Source organism: Crinia signifera, chromosome 2, assembly GCF_055691185.1.
Source record: "Crinia signifera chromosome 2, ASM5569118v1, whole genome shotgun sequence".
NCBI lineage: Eukaryota > Metazoa > Chordata > Amphibia > Anura > Myobatrachidae > Crinia > Crinia signifera.
In genome coordinates this window covers 103607810-103624699 of record NC_139218.1, presented here as the reverse complement: position 1 = coordinate 103624699, position 16890 = coordinate 103607810, and the positions used below count along the sequence as shown (strand labels likewise).

Here is a 16890-nt window from a genome sequence, read left to right as displayed (position 1 = left end):
GCTATAGTCAACTTCTCCACTGGCCTGCTTAAACTGGCCATACATTAGTGCAACCTGAAAATGACCTGGTCATGTGCAGGTCATAAAAGCGGTCGAACGAGTGATCGTATGTGCTTTAAAAGCAGATATAATCAGTGGAGCGACCTCTCGACCAGCAGGACTATGCATCGTAACGACATACCTCACGATGTGCAAATTATCAGTTGATGGCATGACCCGCCAAAATTGATCGTTCAGACCTAATATTGTTCAGGTGTATGGCCACCTTTAGTCATCAAGGCACCCTAACAATCCAGGTGCAAGGAAATCCATGCTAGAGCACAGCTGGTTTAATTGATAACTCAGTCAATTGAAGTTAACCTTCTGTGCTGAAGTATGAATAGCCTTAACACCTGGAATGTTAGAGTACCTCGAGGATCGAGTTTGGGAACCACTGATACAGAACAATTTGCAGGACCCAAATGCACCTAAATGAATCAATTCCAGTATGTGTCAGTGAGCAAATAAATACAAAATATAAATATTTGTGATAAAGTTAACTCCATTTTGCTCACAGGAATCCATTCTTACCACTCTTTTGATGACCTGACCTTTTGCCTAAATATTTCTACACTGGGTCAATTCCTCTTTTGCACGTCTTACACAAGATTTAGTTTAGAAAACAGGATGGTGTGGGGAAGCCACAGGAAACCTGATAAGTTCAGACAAAGGGCATCATATGTCTGGTTTAGAAATGGATCTATGGAAGTATCAAGACAAATTTTGCTAATGTCTGCATTTGCAGACAATCATGGGATTCTGTACTTATGACGCAGAGAGCAGAGATACTAATCAACCTATAGGAATTCAGTTTGCTTAAGAAATCTATACTATGCTAATTAATGTGCCACTATTACTATAGGAAACTAACAAAAAGGCTCAACTCTTCCTGTAGGAAGAGAGGAGAGTGATTTGGTTACACAAATTCTACTGTGTGCTCAGTGGGTGTGGTATGACTGCCCGACAATCGGGATCCCAACAGTCAGTATACCGACATCGGAATCCTGACTGCCGGTGCTTCGACTGGGAGGCGAGTGCAAAGAAGCCCTTGCGGGCTCACTGCGCCCACCATGCTGCGGGCTCGGTGGCTCGCTTCACTCACCACAGGTTCTATTCCCCCACTACGAGGACCCCACAAGGGAGAATAGCCCCTGTCAGTCAGGATCCCCCCTGTTGGAGCACAGGCAGTTGGGATTCCGATGTCGGTATACTGACTGTCAAGATCCCGATTTTCGGGCAGTCATGCGGCACCTGTGCTTGTCACTTGTCACAGCTGTGACTGTATCTTATGCTGATTGACTGACAGTGTGTTGAACTCTGTATCCAGTCTGTCCTGTGAAAGACTCAGGTCTAGCATTTGCTTGTGCTCAGTGACACATATTGTGATACATTTAATAAGGAGTGAGTTGGGTCCTGCGAGCCATTCTCAATGTGAACCCACACTGGATTTTATTTGTAATTCAATTAAGAACTTGAATTGCTTTTCCAGAGTAAATTGCATTTTTTGTGCACACACCCCTGAGCAGGTGAAAAGGTAGGGAACTATTAACTGTAAAGTATAGAACCTCTGATGCACCCCTTACTATTAATAATAATGGAATTGGTGGGGTTTAAGCATCATCATTTGGGCATTAAAACACATTTTATGGTGAATTTCTCTAAAAAAGCTAATGGGTTAAATGATGTGGGTTAGGTCATTAGGGCCCAATTCAAATCAGGTGGTTTGGCTATGAAAGCCACATGATGCGGAAGCGCTATTAGCTGGACCAGCAGTGACTGGGCAGCTGTGATTGTGGGTGGTCGACCGCCATTGCAGTCACAGAACCAAGCCTGTCTTTGAAAAAAAAATTGGTTTGTCAGGCGGGTTTCTGGGTACTTGGACCCCCTTCCTGCATGTGCTAGTGATCTTCTATATTGTCCTGTTACAGTATTTCAGGTGACACTTTTTGGGGTCCAGGATGGACTCTCCTAGGTCACATTTTGTAGAAAAGTCATGCAAACTCACCGTAAGTCTTACGAATCAGCATTTCTAATAGACTCACAGGTACAGATAGAGCCCGATTCTTCTTGTCTAAGTTTCTGCACCTAGGCGCAGAAAATGCTTCCTTTCATCTATTGTTCTCAGCTGCAATACAATAGAGAGAACAATACAGCAACGGGATTAACAGGGGATTAGTGTGACTGGTCTTTCTCAGTTAATCCAATTAAAGGCCAAGAAGAAAGAGGCTCCATCTGTACATGCATTAAATTCATACATAAAAATATTCTAATTAATAGTTTAAGTTAATGGAAGTAGAATTGAAAAAAATCAGAAAATACTGTAATAATGATTTATTTTTATATTTATGACTGCAGATTCATTCTTGCTCGCAAATCAAGAAGACTAGTACATCTCACAAAAGACGAAAGGTAAAAATTAATTTTTTGGGGGGAGGGATTTTTAAAACAAAATGGACCTGACTCAAATGCTGCTGCAAATGTAGAAGGACTGAGATCCCCACTTTAAGGGTGAAATTTAATAGGAGGAGAGATTCAGAAAGTGAGAGATTTGGTAAAAATTTTTTTTTTTAAAGCAGCAATCATTTATACTTCAAAATAAAACTGGTTTTGCAGTGTAAATGATTTCCGCTTTAAAAAAACTGGAGATTTCTTACCAAATCTCTCACTTTCCGAATCTCTCATCCTATTAAATTTCACCCCTTTAGTCTTTATATACAGAAATACCACTTGATGCATATTTACAAATTTGGGCCTGATTCAGAGTTGATCGCTAGGTACTTGTTTCCTATCAGGGCGCCCATCGCGGGCATCGCATGTACATCGCATGCCATTATAATGACATGCGATGCGACCGACGCGATTACCGCGATTTTACATAGGGAACAATGTTAAATGTCCCAATTGACCCGATTTCACATAGGGAACAATGTTAAATGTCCCAATTGACCCGATTTCACATAGGGAACAATGTTAAATGCCCCCAATTGTTAATGCCACTCCACGATCAACGTCAACCCGAAGCGTGGCGAGCGCAGCGAGCCCGCGAGGGGCGGCGGTACGCGTCCTCCGACCTTTTCATACCCCTACTATCCACTAGGGCGTGGAGTGAGAATAGAATAGTGTGGCGAGCGCAGCGAGCCACCGAGCCCGAAGCGTGGCGAGTGCAGCGAGCCCCGCGAGGGGACGCGGATACCTTCACAGGTATCCACATCCCCTTGCGGGCTTCACAGGTGTCCGCGTCCCCTCGCGGGGCGCGCTGCGCTCGCCACGCTTCGGGCTCGGTGGCTCGCTGCGCTCGCCACACTATTCTATTCTCACTCCACGCCCTAGTGGATAGTAGGGGTATGAAAAGGTCGGAGGACGCGCACCGCTGCCCCTCGTGGGCACGCTTCAGGTTGACGTTGATCGTGGGGTGGCGTTAACAATTGGGGGGGGGGCATTTCACACTTCAGAGTGGGTATTTGGGGTCTGTGGGCCATTTAACATTGTTCCCTATGTAAAATCGCGGTAATCGCGTCGGTCGCATCGCATGCGATTTTTTGTCAGCACGCGACGCGACCGACGCGATTTTTTTTTACTAACGATGCCCACGATCAAAATCGTGGGCGCCCTGCTAGGAAACAAGTACCGATCGCTAATTAGAGAATTTGCTAATTCTTTTAGTCTTATCGCACAGAAAGTGACAGAAAATACCCGTGGATCCTAATTGTAATCCTCTAGCAGTTTCACTGACAGGAAGCTGGTGTTTAGGGGTGGTAACCTGCCGTTTTCTGGGTATGTCTGAAAAACACAGACGTACCCAGGTGGTTTTGAGGAGGTTCTGTGACATCAGCGATGACCACTTCCACCCTGTGTCAGTTGCAGATTAGTGGAAAACTCAAATCTACTCACATTTTGCACAGACAGTAAAATCCTTTAAATGGTTTGGGAATTGCGTATAAATTAGCGAGTGGATGCAAATAGCAATCCGTACACAATTCTCTTGCGATTTTACAAAGGGTTTTTCTCTTTCTGTCTGGGTGGTGGCCTATTCCTCGTAGTCCACCGCAAATTCTCACATTAGCAATTAAATCCGAATCGCGCACTTGTTATGGAAAAAAACTGCACTGTATAGCACTTCATATGCCAACAGATATACATGTGTGAAGTAACAAATGAATCAGTGCATTCTCCCAGTTCATCCTAGTCGTCTCTGGCTCTTGCCGAAATGCATGGCACCTGGTGCGGCAAGAGGGGCCATTTGGATTGACGGCAGCTATAGTATATGAGGACAATGTACAGTATGATGTCTTGTCACAGCGTCTCTCTAGGCTGTGGGCTATGCCTTATCTGAGCTGCCCAGAAGAGCAAAATACAAAAATCCAGGTTTTGGGTCCCCTCCTTTTCCACTTTTTTTTTTTTTTTATAAAATATAGGATTTATTTTTTGTGGCCCCCCCAAAAAAACACTGACCCCCCCTATCAACCATCTCCTACCTGCCATGTCACAGACTGTATTTGAAAAATGACAGATAGGAGCTGATTGGTTGATGGCTTATCACTCTCCATTTTATCACTTTTCAGGGCTTTGTCCATCTCGCCCTTAGTCAGCCGTATAAATCATTGTGTCGCAGAACAAAGAGGCCAGGAAATCTCCATCTACTGACGGAGATCCAGGCTTCATCACTCCCCAACAACAGCAGTTACATGCCCCTGGTTTGGGAAACGGAGTACATTGTCGTCCTCTCACAGTCCCCAAATGGCTATAAATTGTCAGTAACTGAAAGTCTGCTGACAAATTCTGTCCAACATCAAAGACCAGTGGCGTAGCTACTGTAAGGCAGCCCCCGCTGCCGCTTGGGGGAGCGGGGGCTGCGTGGGCGCCGGCTCGGTGCACTGACAATCATCGGCTCCAGCCTCCAAGTCCCCAGCATGTTCCTGCATGCCGGGCGCTGACCAGCAATTATCACCCCGGCAATTACCGACACCCCCCCCCCCCCCCTTAATGAATGCCCAGCTCTCAGTCCCGGCCCCCGCACGCACCCCTGTCACTCACTGCACAGGGGACGCAGGAAAGGAAACACGTAGCAGGGCCAGGCACGCCGTGTACGTCGTCACCTCTCTGCCGGCCGGGACTGGGGTCATTGAGCCTCCTACGAACAGCAGCTTCCCTGTCCACCCTGCCCTTCCAATGATGACAGCTGTAGAGAGCGGTGGCCAGCCGTTGAAGAGATACCGCTGTGCATCGACCTGCACCAGCACACGGGTAAAATCTCTATCTCCTATACTGTAATGTGTTCGACCAAAAATGGGAGGGAGGGGAGGCGCCCTAATTGTGTTTGGCAGGGGGGAGCAACATTTATAGTTACGCCACTGTCAAAGACCTGTGTTTCTCATGGACATTGGTGCTGTGCTTTGCCACACCTCCAACCGCATCTGAATTAGGCCCAGTTTCTACAGCGACATTCTAAATTTCAGCATTCAGACTGTGTCCACATTCTGGTATCAATATTTCATCCTGGTCACTTTGTGTTCTGTTATGTGAGTATTTTCATTAAGAGCAGAAATAACATTTTTTTAATACTAAAGGTCAGATGACTACTGTACATGACTATGAACAAGGCAACACACTGTATCTGGTGTGCTTCAATGTGGCTATGTGATAACCACTGACACCATATAAGTGTTTGGGTCACCTCGCATGGCTTGCTGCGCTTATTGTGCTTCAGGCTCTATTTTATTCTCCCCCTATCCCCACTGGGATAGTAACGTATGAACAAGTCAGTTTAAAAGAAAAAATCATGAAAAACTTGCGTTTACCGTTTTCATGTCAACCTTTTGCTTGTGTTGACCTTTTGAACATGTCGACGTAATGCAGGTCAACCTTTTTCATGTGTCGACCTAAAGGCTATCAACCAGTAGTGGTCGACCTAATGACTGTCAACCTAGACAGTGTCACCCTAATGACTGCATTCCATCTCAACTAAGCATCAGCCGCAGCTTCCTGTACCACACACTGTATGTACTGAATGACTCACGTACTGAACATCTTCATTTCCCTGAACTCTCCATCAACCTGCATGACTAAAAGCCTCCGCTATTTCCAGATGGATATCTAAATTCTTACCAAAGACCAACATTTTAAAAACACCACTTATCTTCCCTTCCGCCAGTAACAACATCCATTGATATTTCTCTCACCCTCAACAACACAGCAATTTCCTCAATCTCTGAAGCTTGCTGACTTTGTGTCACCTTTGATTCCACTCTCTGCTTTACATGTCTCACGTCCACTTTATCACAATGCAGAAGCCTTCACCTATTATCATTTAATAATTAGCTAATAATCAAATTTTCTTATTCATCATGCAACAAAAACTATCTATTTTTGCTTTTATCATCTTCTGTTCTGCATTTTGCAATATTCTCCTTTCACCTATTCCCACATACATCATTCAGTGTTTCTATCTTTCTTAACCCTTTGAGTGCCAACATCTCTGTGAGAGATGTGCAAAATATCCGCTATCAATGCCAGCGTCGCTCACATTTGTTCAGTGGCGTAACTAGAAATTTTGCTCCCCTCTCCCAAAAAAGTCTCTGGCGTCGCCCCCCCCCCCCCCCCCCCTCCTGCTCACACACATTTTGGCAATAGAAACAGGGCTGTTTCTTGGCAATTTGGCTACCAGTGCGAACAGTAAACATGTGTGCCCCCCTCGCCTTGCCCCACACTGTAATGCTCATTACACATTATGCCACATACCGTAATGCCCTCTACACATTGTCATACACCGTAATGCCCATTACACATTATTCCACACGCCATAATGACTATTCATATTATGCCACACACCATAATGCCCCTCACACATTATGACACACACTGTAATGTTCCACCAGTGCCCCCATCATTACCTTTACAATAAATGACCCCCCCCCCCCCCTTCCTCTTGGGCCGACCTCCACCGCTGCTGCTGGCCACTGGCTTTCTGTGAGACGCTGACTAGCAGAGTGCTGTCCGCACCCAAGTGTTATCCATCAGAGGGGAGACACCATGCCTGTACCACCTGCACTTATGGAGCTTCAGGTACAAGGCCTCCAGCGGCGCTCGGCCATTTGAAATGTTGCAACAATTCTTTAGGCAATCATCTCAGTCACATGGCCCCTGCACTATACCACTACACTAAATGCCACACTACATCCCCCTACACCCTGCACTATACCACTACACTACATTACACCCCCTTACTACTACACACTACATTTATTTTCTCCCAATAATATTTAAACTTTTAAAACCGTCTCCCTCCATGGGGTTCCCCCTTTCTCAAACCCCACATGCTCCATCTCGTGGACAGCCGTTAGAACCCACTAGAGAAGCTGCTGGCCTGACTGACCTTTTATGAAACACTATGGTGGTCCTGTGGGGTAGCACTGTCACTGACAGGTGCTGTGGGAGCCCTGGCTGTGTGCAGGCAACCACAGCAGAGGGAAGAGCAGGAGGCGGGCCTGGGCAGCTGCAGGAGCGCTGGCATTTCCTCAGTGTCTGGGAGGCAGGCAGGAACCAGGAAGAGTGGCCGCAGTCCAGCGCCAGGAGCCAGCCCCTCAGATGGCTGCTAGAAACAGCATGTCCATGTGTGAGCAAAAGTGGACGGCCTGGCGGCGGAGCAGCAAAAATTCGGCACTGATAGGTGTGCGGCTGTGCGCATTACAGTGTGCACGCCTATGCCCGTGGTGTGCAGTCTGGAGGGAGAAGGCAGATGGAAGCAGGTGCACAGCTACAGAGTTCGGTCTCTGCTGCATAAAAAGGTGACAGTAGCTCCCACGACTGCCACTTGCCGCAGCAGCATCAGGCACCCGGCGCGCCTGGCAGACTCCGCAGAACTGGCTCCCCCAAGCAGCCGTGGGGTCTGCCTCAGCATAGCTATGCCACTGCATTTGTTATATAAATTCAAATAAAAAATGTGGGGAAAAAAGATTATGGGTGAAATGTAAATTGAGGATATACTGTATAATGCAAATGTGCGGAGATCCAGCAGAGAATGAGAAAGATCAGCCTTATCACGGTATTTAACCCTTTGAGTGACAAGTGAATTTGCCAAAATAGGTGTGAAAGTGGCTAAGCAAACATATTTATTCATCATAATGACATCATAATAAAGAAATATAAGGTGAAATGGATGAGAGATTCAGAAAGTGAGCGATTTGGTAAGAAATCTACATTTTTTTTAAAGCGGCAATCATTTACACTGCAAAATCAAACTGGTTTTGCAGTGTAAATGAACGTCGCTTTAAAAAAACTGGAGGTTTCTTAGCAAATCTCTCACTTTCTGAATCTCTCATCCATTTCACCTTATATTTCTTTATTATGATGTCATTATGATGAATAAATATGTTTGCTTAGCCACTTTTACACCTATTTTGGCAAATTCACTTGTCACTCAAAGGGTTAAATACCGTGATAAGGCTGATCTTTCTCATTCTCTGCTGGATCTCCGCACATTTGCATTATACAGTATATACTCAATTTTCAATGTGATTAACTCATTTGCACTTCTCCTCCTCTCTGATAATTACCTTCAAGATTTCTCACCTGCGAAATTCCCTACTACGCCTGTTCAATTTCTCCCCTAGCACCTACGTCTTTAAATGCTTTCTCGAAACCCACCCATGTCTTTACTAGTGTTTACTGTACCCCTATATGGGTATATTGGCACTTCCCCAATCTCCACTATAAATCACTCTTGTCTCTGCCCTTTATCCACAAGATAAAAGTATTTCTGCATTTCTTTCCACAATTTGGGCCTTATTCAGATTTCATCGGTACTGCGCGCATTCGCACGCAGTACCAATGTTGTGCGCATGCGCAGGCGTGTTTCTGCGCATGTGCAGGCGCATGGTGCGTGCACCCACGGCGACCTTTCGGGCAGCGAGGGGGGGGCGGAGATGGGCGGGGAGCGCCGGGCTGCTCCATTACCATATGGGAACGCCCAGCGTTCCATGGGCGTTTCCATGAGAACGCTGGGCGTTCTCATGGTAATGAGGCAGTGACGCGGGTGTGTGGGCCGGGTAGCTGACATCACCGGATGTCAGCTGCCCGCCCATATCACGCCAGTGTGCACGCTAAACTAAGTAACTCAAAAGTCACTTATATAAGCGTGCACGCTAAACATCATTCGATGGTCACCGACCATCGAATGATGTGGGCGGACACCCCAGCAAAGCGAATGGATGTTTATGCAAAACATCCATTCGCTGCAAAGCCGCACTTTGCTGGGGCGGCGGGGAGGCGTGCGTTCGCCGGGCGGGGTTTGGTGGACTCGCAAGGGTGCGAATTCGCAGCCTTGCGAATCAACCTGAATAACCCCCTTTATGTATTACCTCTGTACTCAAATGATTTTATTAATATCATACAATAAAAATAAGTTTATACCAACTGAATTTAGATACATTTTTGTCAAAAACTTTATACACAAGTGCTGGGATCATTCATTTCAATGTTGTTACCACGAGTCCCCCGGTAACCCTATTAGAATGACATGGTGTATTGAAATGAATGAGAAAAGCTGTATGCTCCTATGGAGGTTTCCATTTCTTTCTTTTTTTTTTTATCAATAAGTAGTGGTAAACATTGTTATCAAAATATAATAGAAAGATGATGCAGAACAACAACAGAGTTCATTTTGTTGGGAGTGAATTTGCTTTTGCAAACCAACCAGAATCAGACCCTGTATGTGCACAGAAACTAGCTACATAGTATGCTCATTCCTTTCAGGGCTGTGTACAGGATCCTGACAGTCATAATCCTGACACATGTTGGTATTTAATGTAAGCATTACTCTTAACCTCCACCCTAACACACACATCCTACAGTCCAACCACAACCTCCCCTTAACACAACCTAACCCGAACCTCAATATGTCATCGCCTAACCCTAATCCCTCACCCTCCCCTCGCAGCCTGACCCTAATATTTACTAGTGGAATGAGTCAGGATTCAGGCAGTCGGGATCCCACTGTCGGTATTGTGACTGTCGGGAAGCTGGCTGCATCCTAAACAGTTTTCTGCTTCATTGTTTCTTACTTTATTGTTATTCACAGTACAATATTTTCAATTGGTTCTCCTGATTGTACAGCATTGTGGTCTATGTAGGCACTATATTCAATGTCAATTTAACAGGTTTAGAAATAAAGCCTTAAAGTGCTGTAAATGCATATAAATCATATCTTTATAGTATTGAGATGAAAAAAGCATTCAGTTACTCTACTAACAATTATGTTTTCTCCTAGAAAGCAAAAAATCTGTGAGCTTTATGCAAAAGTATTGGACTCTGAAGATGCTCTGCATGTAAGATCATGTTATCAAATAAATATGTATACAGTACATGTTAACGGATGATCATATCGATTCTAGCTACTGTAAATGCTACTGTGTCATTTGTAGAATCCAAAATATATACATCTGGGTACTACAATGTGGACTTTTCAAGATCATGGTGAAACTTTTTAAATAACATTTGTTTTCTTTTTAAATAAAACAATAAAGTTAGTTGTTACATTTCTTTATAATAAGCTTGTATGAAAGTTAGATGCACAGAACTACATGTAGATACTTTCTCCTATGCCAATTGAACAAATTTATATAGTCACATTTCCCTTATCGATAGCCATCAACATTTTTAGTGCACTCTTACGAGCCCTACCCTTGGTACACTGCGAGGCATTTGATCACTGTATATAGGGATTCAGTACTGAATCCCGGCGGTCGGGATCCCGGCGTTCAGAATCCCGACAGCCAAAATCCCGACAAGGGGGGGACGTGGATCGCCCCCCCCTTGCGGGCTCGCTGCGCTCGCCACGCAGCAGGCCCGGTGCCTCGCTACGCTCGGCACACTAATTTATTCTCCCTCCAGGGGTGTCGTGGACACCCACGGAGGGAGAATGTGTCGGGATTCCGGCGTCGGGATTCTGAACGCCGGGATTTTAACTGCATCCCGTATATAGGCCCTTATTCTGGTTCACTCGCAAAGACAAATTCCTTCTCAAATAGACAAAACCATGTGCACTGCAGGTGGGGCATATGTAACTTGTGGAGAGAGAATTATATGTGGGTGGGGTTTTACTTCAAAGTGAGATCTATATTGCAGTGTCAAAATAAAGCAGTCAGTATTTTCCCTGCACAGAAACAAAATAACACCCAAATCTAACCATAGTATGTACTAATCCTCACAGCCCACAATTGCATCTACTCACCCCATTACTTCCCAGAAACAATGATGCATACAACTTTGCATCTGCTTAACTATGTGCACAGCATGTACAGTGATAAAAACTTCAACATCCATCCACAAAGCGTATTTGTGTACAAAATAATCTGCATCAGCCACTGTGAGAAGTGCAGCAAATATCACTTTAATATATACAGTAAATGACTGAATTGGAAATGCTCTACATTACTATATTTAAATATTTTACATCTCCTTCTCCAATACTGAACAGAATGAAGCACTATATGAAGTAAGATGTCCCATATAGAACAAACTCTGATTTTCTCATCTTATTGTTATTACTTATTGAGCAAAGTTGGGCAGGCCTTGGTCTCTATAGTATTGACCTACCAACACTTCTTATTATCATCTGAGCTTATTACTAGTCTTGAGGTGTTGATGTACTGCAGGGCTGGGCAATTGCGGCCCTCCAGATGTTGAGGAACTACACATCCCAGCATGCCTTGCATCAGTTTCAGCATGGCCACATAGCAAAACTAATGCAAAGCATCCTCGGATGTGTAGTTCCTCAACATCTGGAGGGCCACAATTGCCCAGCCCTGATGTACTGTATATGAAATCTGAGCCAGAGTAATTCCCATCCATATATATATTTGTATGTGTATGTTTGTTGCTATTAAATAACCACACATTGGGTCAGATGTATTAAGCCTGGTGAAGAGATAAACTGGAGATAAAGTGGAAGGAGATAACGCACCGGCCAATCAGCTGTGTTTGAAATATGACAGTTGGAAGTTGATTGGCCGGTGCGTTATCTCCTTTCACTTTATCTCCAGTTTATCTCTTCGCCAGGCTTAATACATCTGCCCCACTACTTGTAAAAAAAACCTACTGTGTAAGTTAAAATGGAGCTGGGGAACATTGAGCTTGGACTATTCCAAAACAGTTTAGCAAGTTTCAGCCTTTTTTTGCACAGATAGCTTGCTGTGGCCCAGCGTTCAAAGAAGTTGTATTTCTCACATACGTTGTAAAAATGCTTAGTCTAACAGTAGAGCCATGTGTAAAATGTATATCTAGTCTATCCTTATGCTATCTGAGGCTTTCCAGTGAAGATTGTATGTCCCATCCATGTGCATTTGAGTGCCACTTTAGTGATGATCATTAGGATGTTGAAGATGATGAACATCCTAGAAAGCCTTGCACATCAAAAACAAAGGAAAATGTGGGAAAAGTTCAGAAAAACTTTTCAATTGACCATCTATCCGGATGATAGAAGAAATTGTAAACATTGACAAAGAAACTGATAGCCAAGTTTTGTATAATTATGTAAAAAAGTCAAAAAATTTTGTTAAGATGATTCCAATGCTTCTCATTGTTAAGCAAAAAGAACTTTAGAAGTGAATTTGTACAGACATTTTTGAACAACTTCAAGTGGATTTGCATGTTATAGATAAAGTTATATGTGATGAAACATAAATCTTTCATTATAATCCTGAGACAAAATGGCTGTCCATGCACTGACAAGTACAATTATCACCAAGAATGAAGGAAGCATGACAAAGCAAATCCAAATTCAAAGCCATGTTAATTGATTTATTAATCAAGGGGGTTAATTTGGTAGACTGGGTACCAGAAGGTCAACAGTGAATCAGCATTGCTGTAAAAAATGTTGTGGAAACTTTGCTGGGAAGAGTCAGAGAAAAGGACATACAGTAGTTGTGGACAACACACCATCTGAGAAAATACTTGTAGTACTAGAACAACCTTCATACTCCCCAGACCTAGCACCATGCAAATTCTTTCTTTTCTCAAAAGTCAAATCTGTATTTAAGGGAACCTAATTTGCATTAGTTACTGTGTAAAGAAGAAAACGACAGAGCTGTTGAGACAGCTGCCAGATAATGAGCCATAGCACGGCTTTGACAAATGAAAAATAATAATGTAGCAGAGTGTGGATGCAGAAAGAGAGTACAGAGATGGAAAACTTAGCTAAAATGAACTTAATATAATTAAATTAAAATTATAGCATGTCTTATTATTAAATGGCCACACTTTTTATTGAAGTGAATGAGCTATATACTGTATGCAGTATATAAATATATATATATATACATACTAATAAGCCCGCTCGAAGCAAAAGCTTCAAAATCTACTCTCCTGCCTTCTGTGTTTATGCATGTGTGAGAGAAAGAGATATAGTTTCACTCTCTGCCAGCAGATGGCAGTGTTTCGGAGACTCACGGACAATAGACATATATAGATGATATATATATATATATATATATATATGTCTAGTGTCCGCGTGTCTAGGAAACACTGCCATCTGTTGGCAGTGAGTGAAACTTCATCTCTTTCTCTCACACATGCACAAACACAGGGGCAAGTGTATGTACAAGGTACCAGACTAGTTTTCGAAGCATTAGCTTCAAGCGGGCTTACTAGTATATACTGTGTATATATATATATATATTTATTTATTTATTTAGAGTATATATAAAAGTTAATGCAAAATGCTAATTGTGAGAATTTCATCAGCCGATACATTATGAAGAAAAGAACTGGTGTGATGAGCAGTACTCTGGGGGATGTTACACCGCTTACTTTCCACCCGGAATCTTGACTCAGTATGGAAGGTAGGAAAATGATATATTAATAAGCAGTTTATGTATTACAATGTGCAAAACAAAATGTTTCAAAAACACATCAACAACTTTATATTCTGTTAGCAATATATAATGCTTCATTTAGTTTTTAATCTCTCTAGTATTTCCTTTTATCATCATTAATATGTTATTTTATATTAAAATGGAATTAATGTTTTATTGTTATAAAAAGCAATAAAGCATCCAAGACAGCTGTCTAATGGTGTGCACACACGGTAGCTTCGGGACTCGCATCGCACGGCATGCATGCAGTGGCACAATTTAGACTATATAGTGCAGATCTGCACTATATAGTCTTGATTGCCCTCTCTATTTGACCGCCGCCTTGCACTCACACGGGAGCGCGCATCGGCAGCGCATCGGGCTTGCTAGCCCTAAAAAAGCATGCGATCTGCATGCGATATGGCTTCCGATGTTCACTATATCGGCAACATCGGAAGCCACATGTACACACTATAAGGCAACAGGCTTTAGGAAACAGCAAAATAATTGGTATTAATTATAATATAATAGTAAATATATAAATAACTAGTATTGGTATTTGTTGGTAAATCTAATAATGACTGTAACACATGAACAAATGTTTGACTTTGTGTTATGGATGGAAAGGCTATGGGGGTATTCAATGTGTGCCTATATTTCTGACAGTTGGATAAATAGCCACACATTTATTCAATGTGGCCTTTTTTTACTACATTTACAGCCGTGTAGATTTGACTTTTTAAAAAGTCAAATCTGCATTGTTGAAAATCGACACTGTATTGAAGAATCTGCGTCCATTTTCGACAAAATACTCTGACTGTTGGAAAGTTTCCGAAATCAATAGATTTGCACTGTAAAATAGGAGACAGTGATACTGTACAACAAACTGGGTAAGGAATGAGGGCCCTACTCGCAAGCTTACAATCTATAGGGAAATAGGCATTTATACACAAGGATATAATTTCTTTATTGCAATAATTCCACCAGAATGCAAAGGTTCCTGGTGTGCTGTATGATACGGTGACCCAGCAGTTTGGCCATGGGTCAGGAGGTTGAAAAATGTGAAAAATAAGAGAGTGGATATGTGTGGACTGTATAGTGGGGATGTGATTAGATAGGAACTGTATATGAAGGTTAAGTGGCTGGTTCTGGATTTTGATAAGATCGTCTGAAGAGGTGAGTTTCCAGGGAAGGCTTGTAGGTTTGGTGACTGGAGGAGAGTCTTATTGTGCTTGGGAGGGCATTCCACAAAGTTGGTGCAGCTCAAAGAAAGTCCTGCAATAGGGAATGGGAGCAAGTAATGAGTGTGGACGAGAGACATAGATCTTGGGAGGAGCATAGAGGTCGTGTTGAGAGATATTTTGAGATAAGAGAAGATATGTATGTTGGTGTAGTTTGGTTTATGGCTTTGTGTGTAAGTAAAATAATTTTGTAGTAAAAACGGTAGAATACAGGTAACCAATGAAGTGACTGACAGTGGAGCTATGCAGACGATGAATATCTAGCTAGGAAGATTAGCCTCGCAGCTGCAATCATGATGGACTGTAGTGGTGAGGAGACTATTGCAATAATCAAAGCGTGAGATGATGAGAGCATGGATTAGAGTTTTTGCAGTGTCTTGTGTAAGGTAAGGGTGAATTTTGAATATGTTTTTTAGGTGCATGTGGCATGATTTTGAGACAGATTGAATGTGAGGAATAAAGGAAAGTTGAGAGTCAAGGATGACACCTGGGCAGAATTGGAGTAATAACTGCATGTTTGAACAATGAAGGAAAAATACCAGTAGAGAAAGAGAGGTTAGAGATTTTAGGTAAGGTTGGGATGAGCACAGGAGATAGGGATTTACTTATTTGTGAGGGTATACGGTCAAGAGGAGAGGTAGTAGAGTGGGAGGAAGAGAAAAGTGCAGATACAGTACTTCATCTTCATTTGCGGGATCAAATGAAGTAAATGAGTCAGAGGGCTCAGGTAGGGAATTGAGCAGATCACCGACCGAGTGGAGTATGCTAATTCATCTCTGATCTTGTCAATCTTATCCCTGAAGTACAGTAAAAAAACAAGATGTTGTGCACGTATAGTGGCTGGTGGCTTGGGTGAGGGGGGGTTGGGAAGTGATTTTAATGTATTTAAAAGATGTTTTGGGTTAGAAGCTTGAGCAGAAATGAGAGTTTGGATTTAGATTTACACCATTTACGTTCAACTTTCTGTGAGAGAGTTTGTAGGTGTCTTGTTAATTTCGAGTGCCACAGTTGGCATCTAGGCCTACGTGGAGTGTGGTTTGTAACTGGAGCCACATCCTCAAGGGTTGTTTTGAGAGTTAGTTTCAGGTGTGATACCGCCATCACAGGAGTAGTGAATGCAGAAATAGGTGCAAGCTGTTATTGCAGAGAGGAGGGGAGTTCTTGACAATTAGAGGGAAGTTTACTAAAGGAAATCTGTAAAAAAAAATATGTGTATTTGTATCCAGAAATACACTTATTTTTGACATTTACTATCCCGAAAATACGGCAATTCGTAGTCGTATTGATGTGCTATCAATACGAATACGAATTGCCGTATTTTCGGGATAGTAAATGTCAAAAATAAGTGTATTTCTGGATACAAATACACCTATATTTTACAAATTTCCTTTAGTAAATTTCCCCCTTAATATCATTAATATTTCTGCAGGCTTGAGGTGGATTGAGGGATTTCAGTGTCTTAGAGTTTGAAGTAATAGAGGAGAGCATGCAGGTCATAAGGTTGTGATCTGAGAGAGAGAAAGTTGTATTGGTGAATTCAGACACTGTGCATAGCAATTCAGACATTGTGCATAGCTTAGTGAATACAAGATACAAGTCAGTGGCCCTCCCATTGAGTAGAAGAGTCAATCCATTAGGAGAGGCCGAGAGAGGAAGTTAGAGATAGTAGTTTGGAGGCATGAGCAGCAGATTTTGGGCTATATTAAATATATGGGCAATATTGAAGTCACCCATGATGATGGTTGAGATTTTAGAGGAAATGA

At 42.8% G+C, this 16890-nt stretch overlaps 1 protein-coding gene across 1 annotated transcript in view; it reads left to right on the top strand.

Annotated features, from left to right (window-relative positions):
* LOC146059946 (amine oxidase [flavin-containing]-like) overlaps positions 1-16890 on the top strand; it is a 108501-nt gene that overhangs the window by 66271 nt on the left and 25340 nt on the right. Inside the window, exons 10-12 of the mRNA XM_083172664.1 lie at positions 2395-2448; positions 10304-10361; positions 13777-13874. Coding sequence (XP_083028790.1) covers positions 2395-2448; positions 10304-10361; positions 13777-13874 — 210 coding nt within the window. The remainder of the gene's footprint in view (positions 1-2394; positions 2449-10303; positions 10362-13776; positions 13875-16890) is intronic.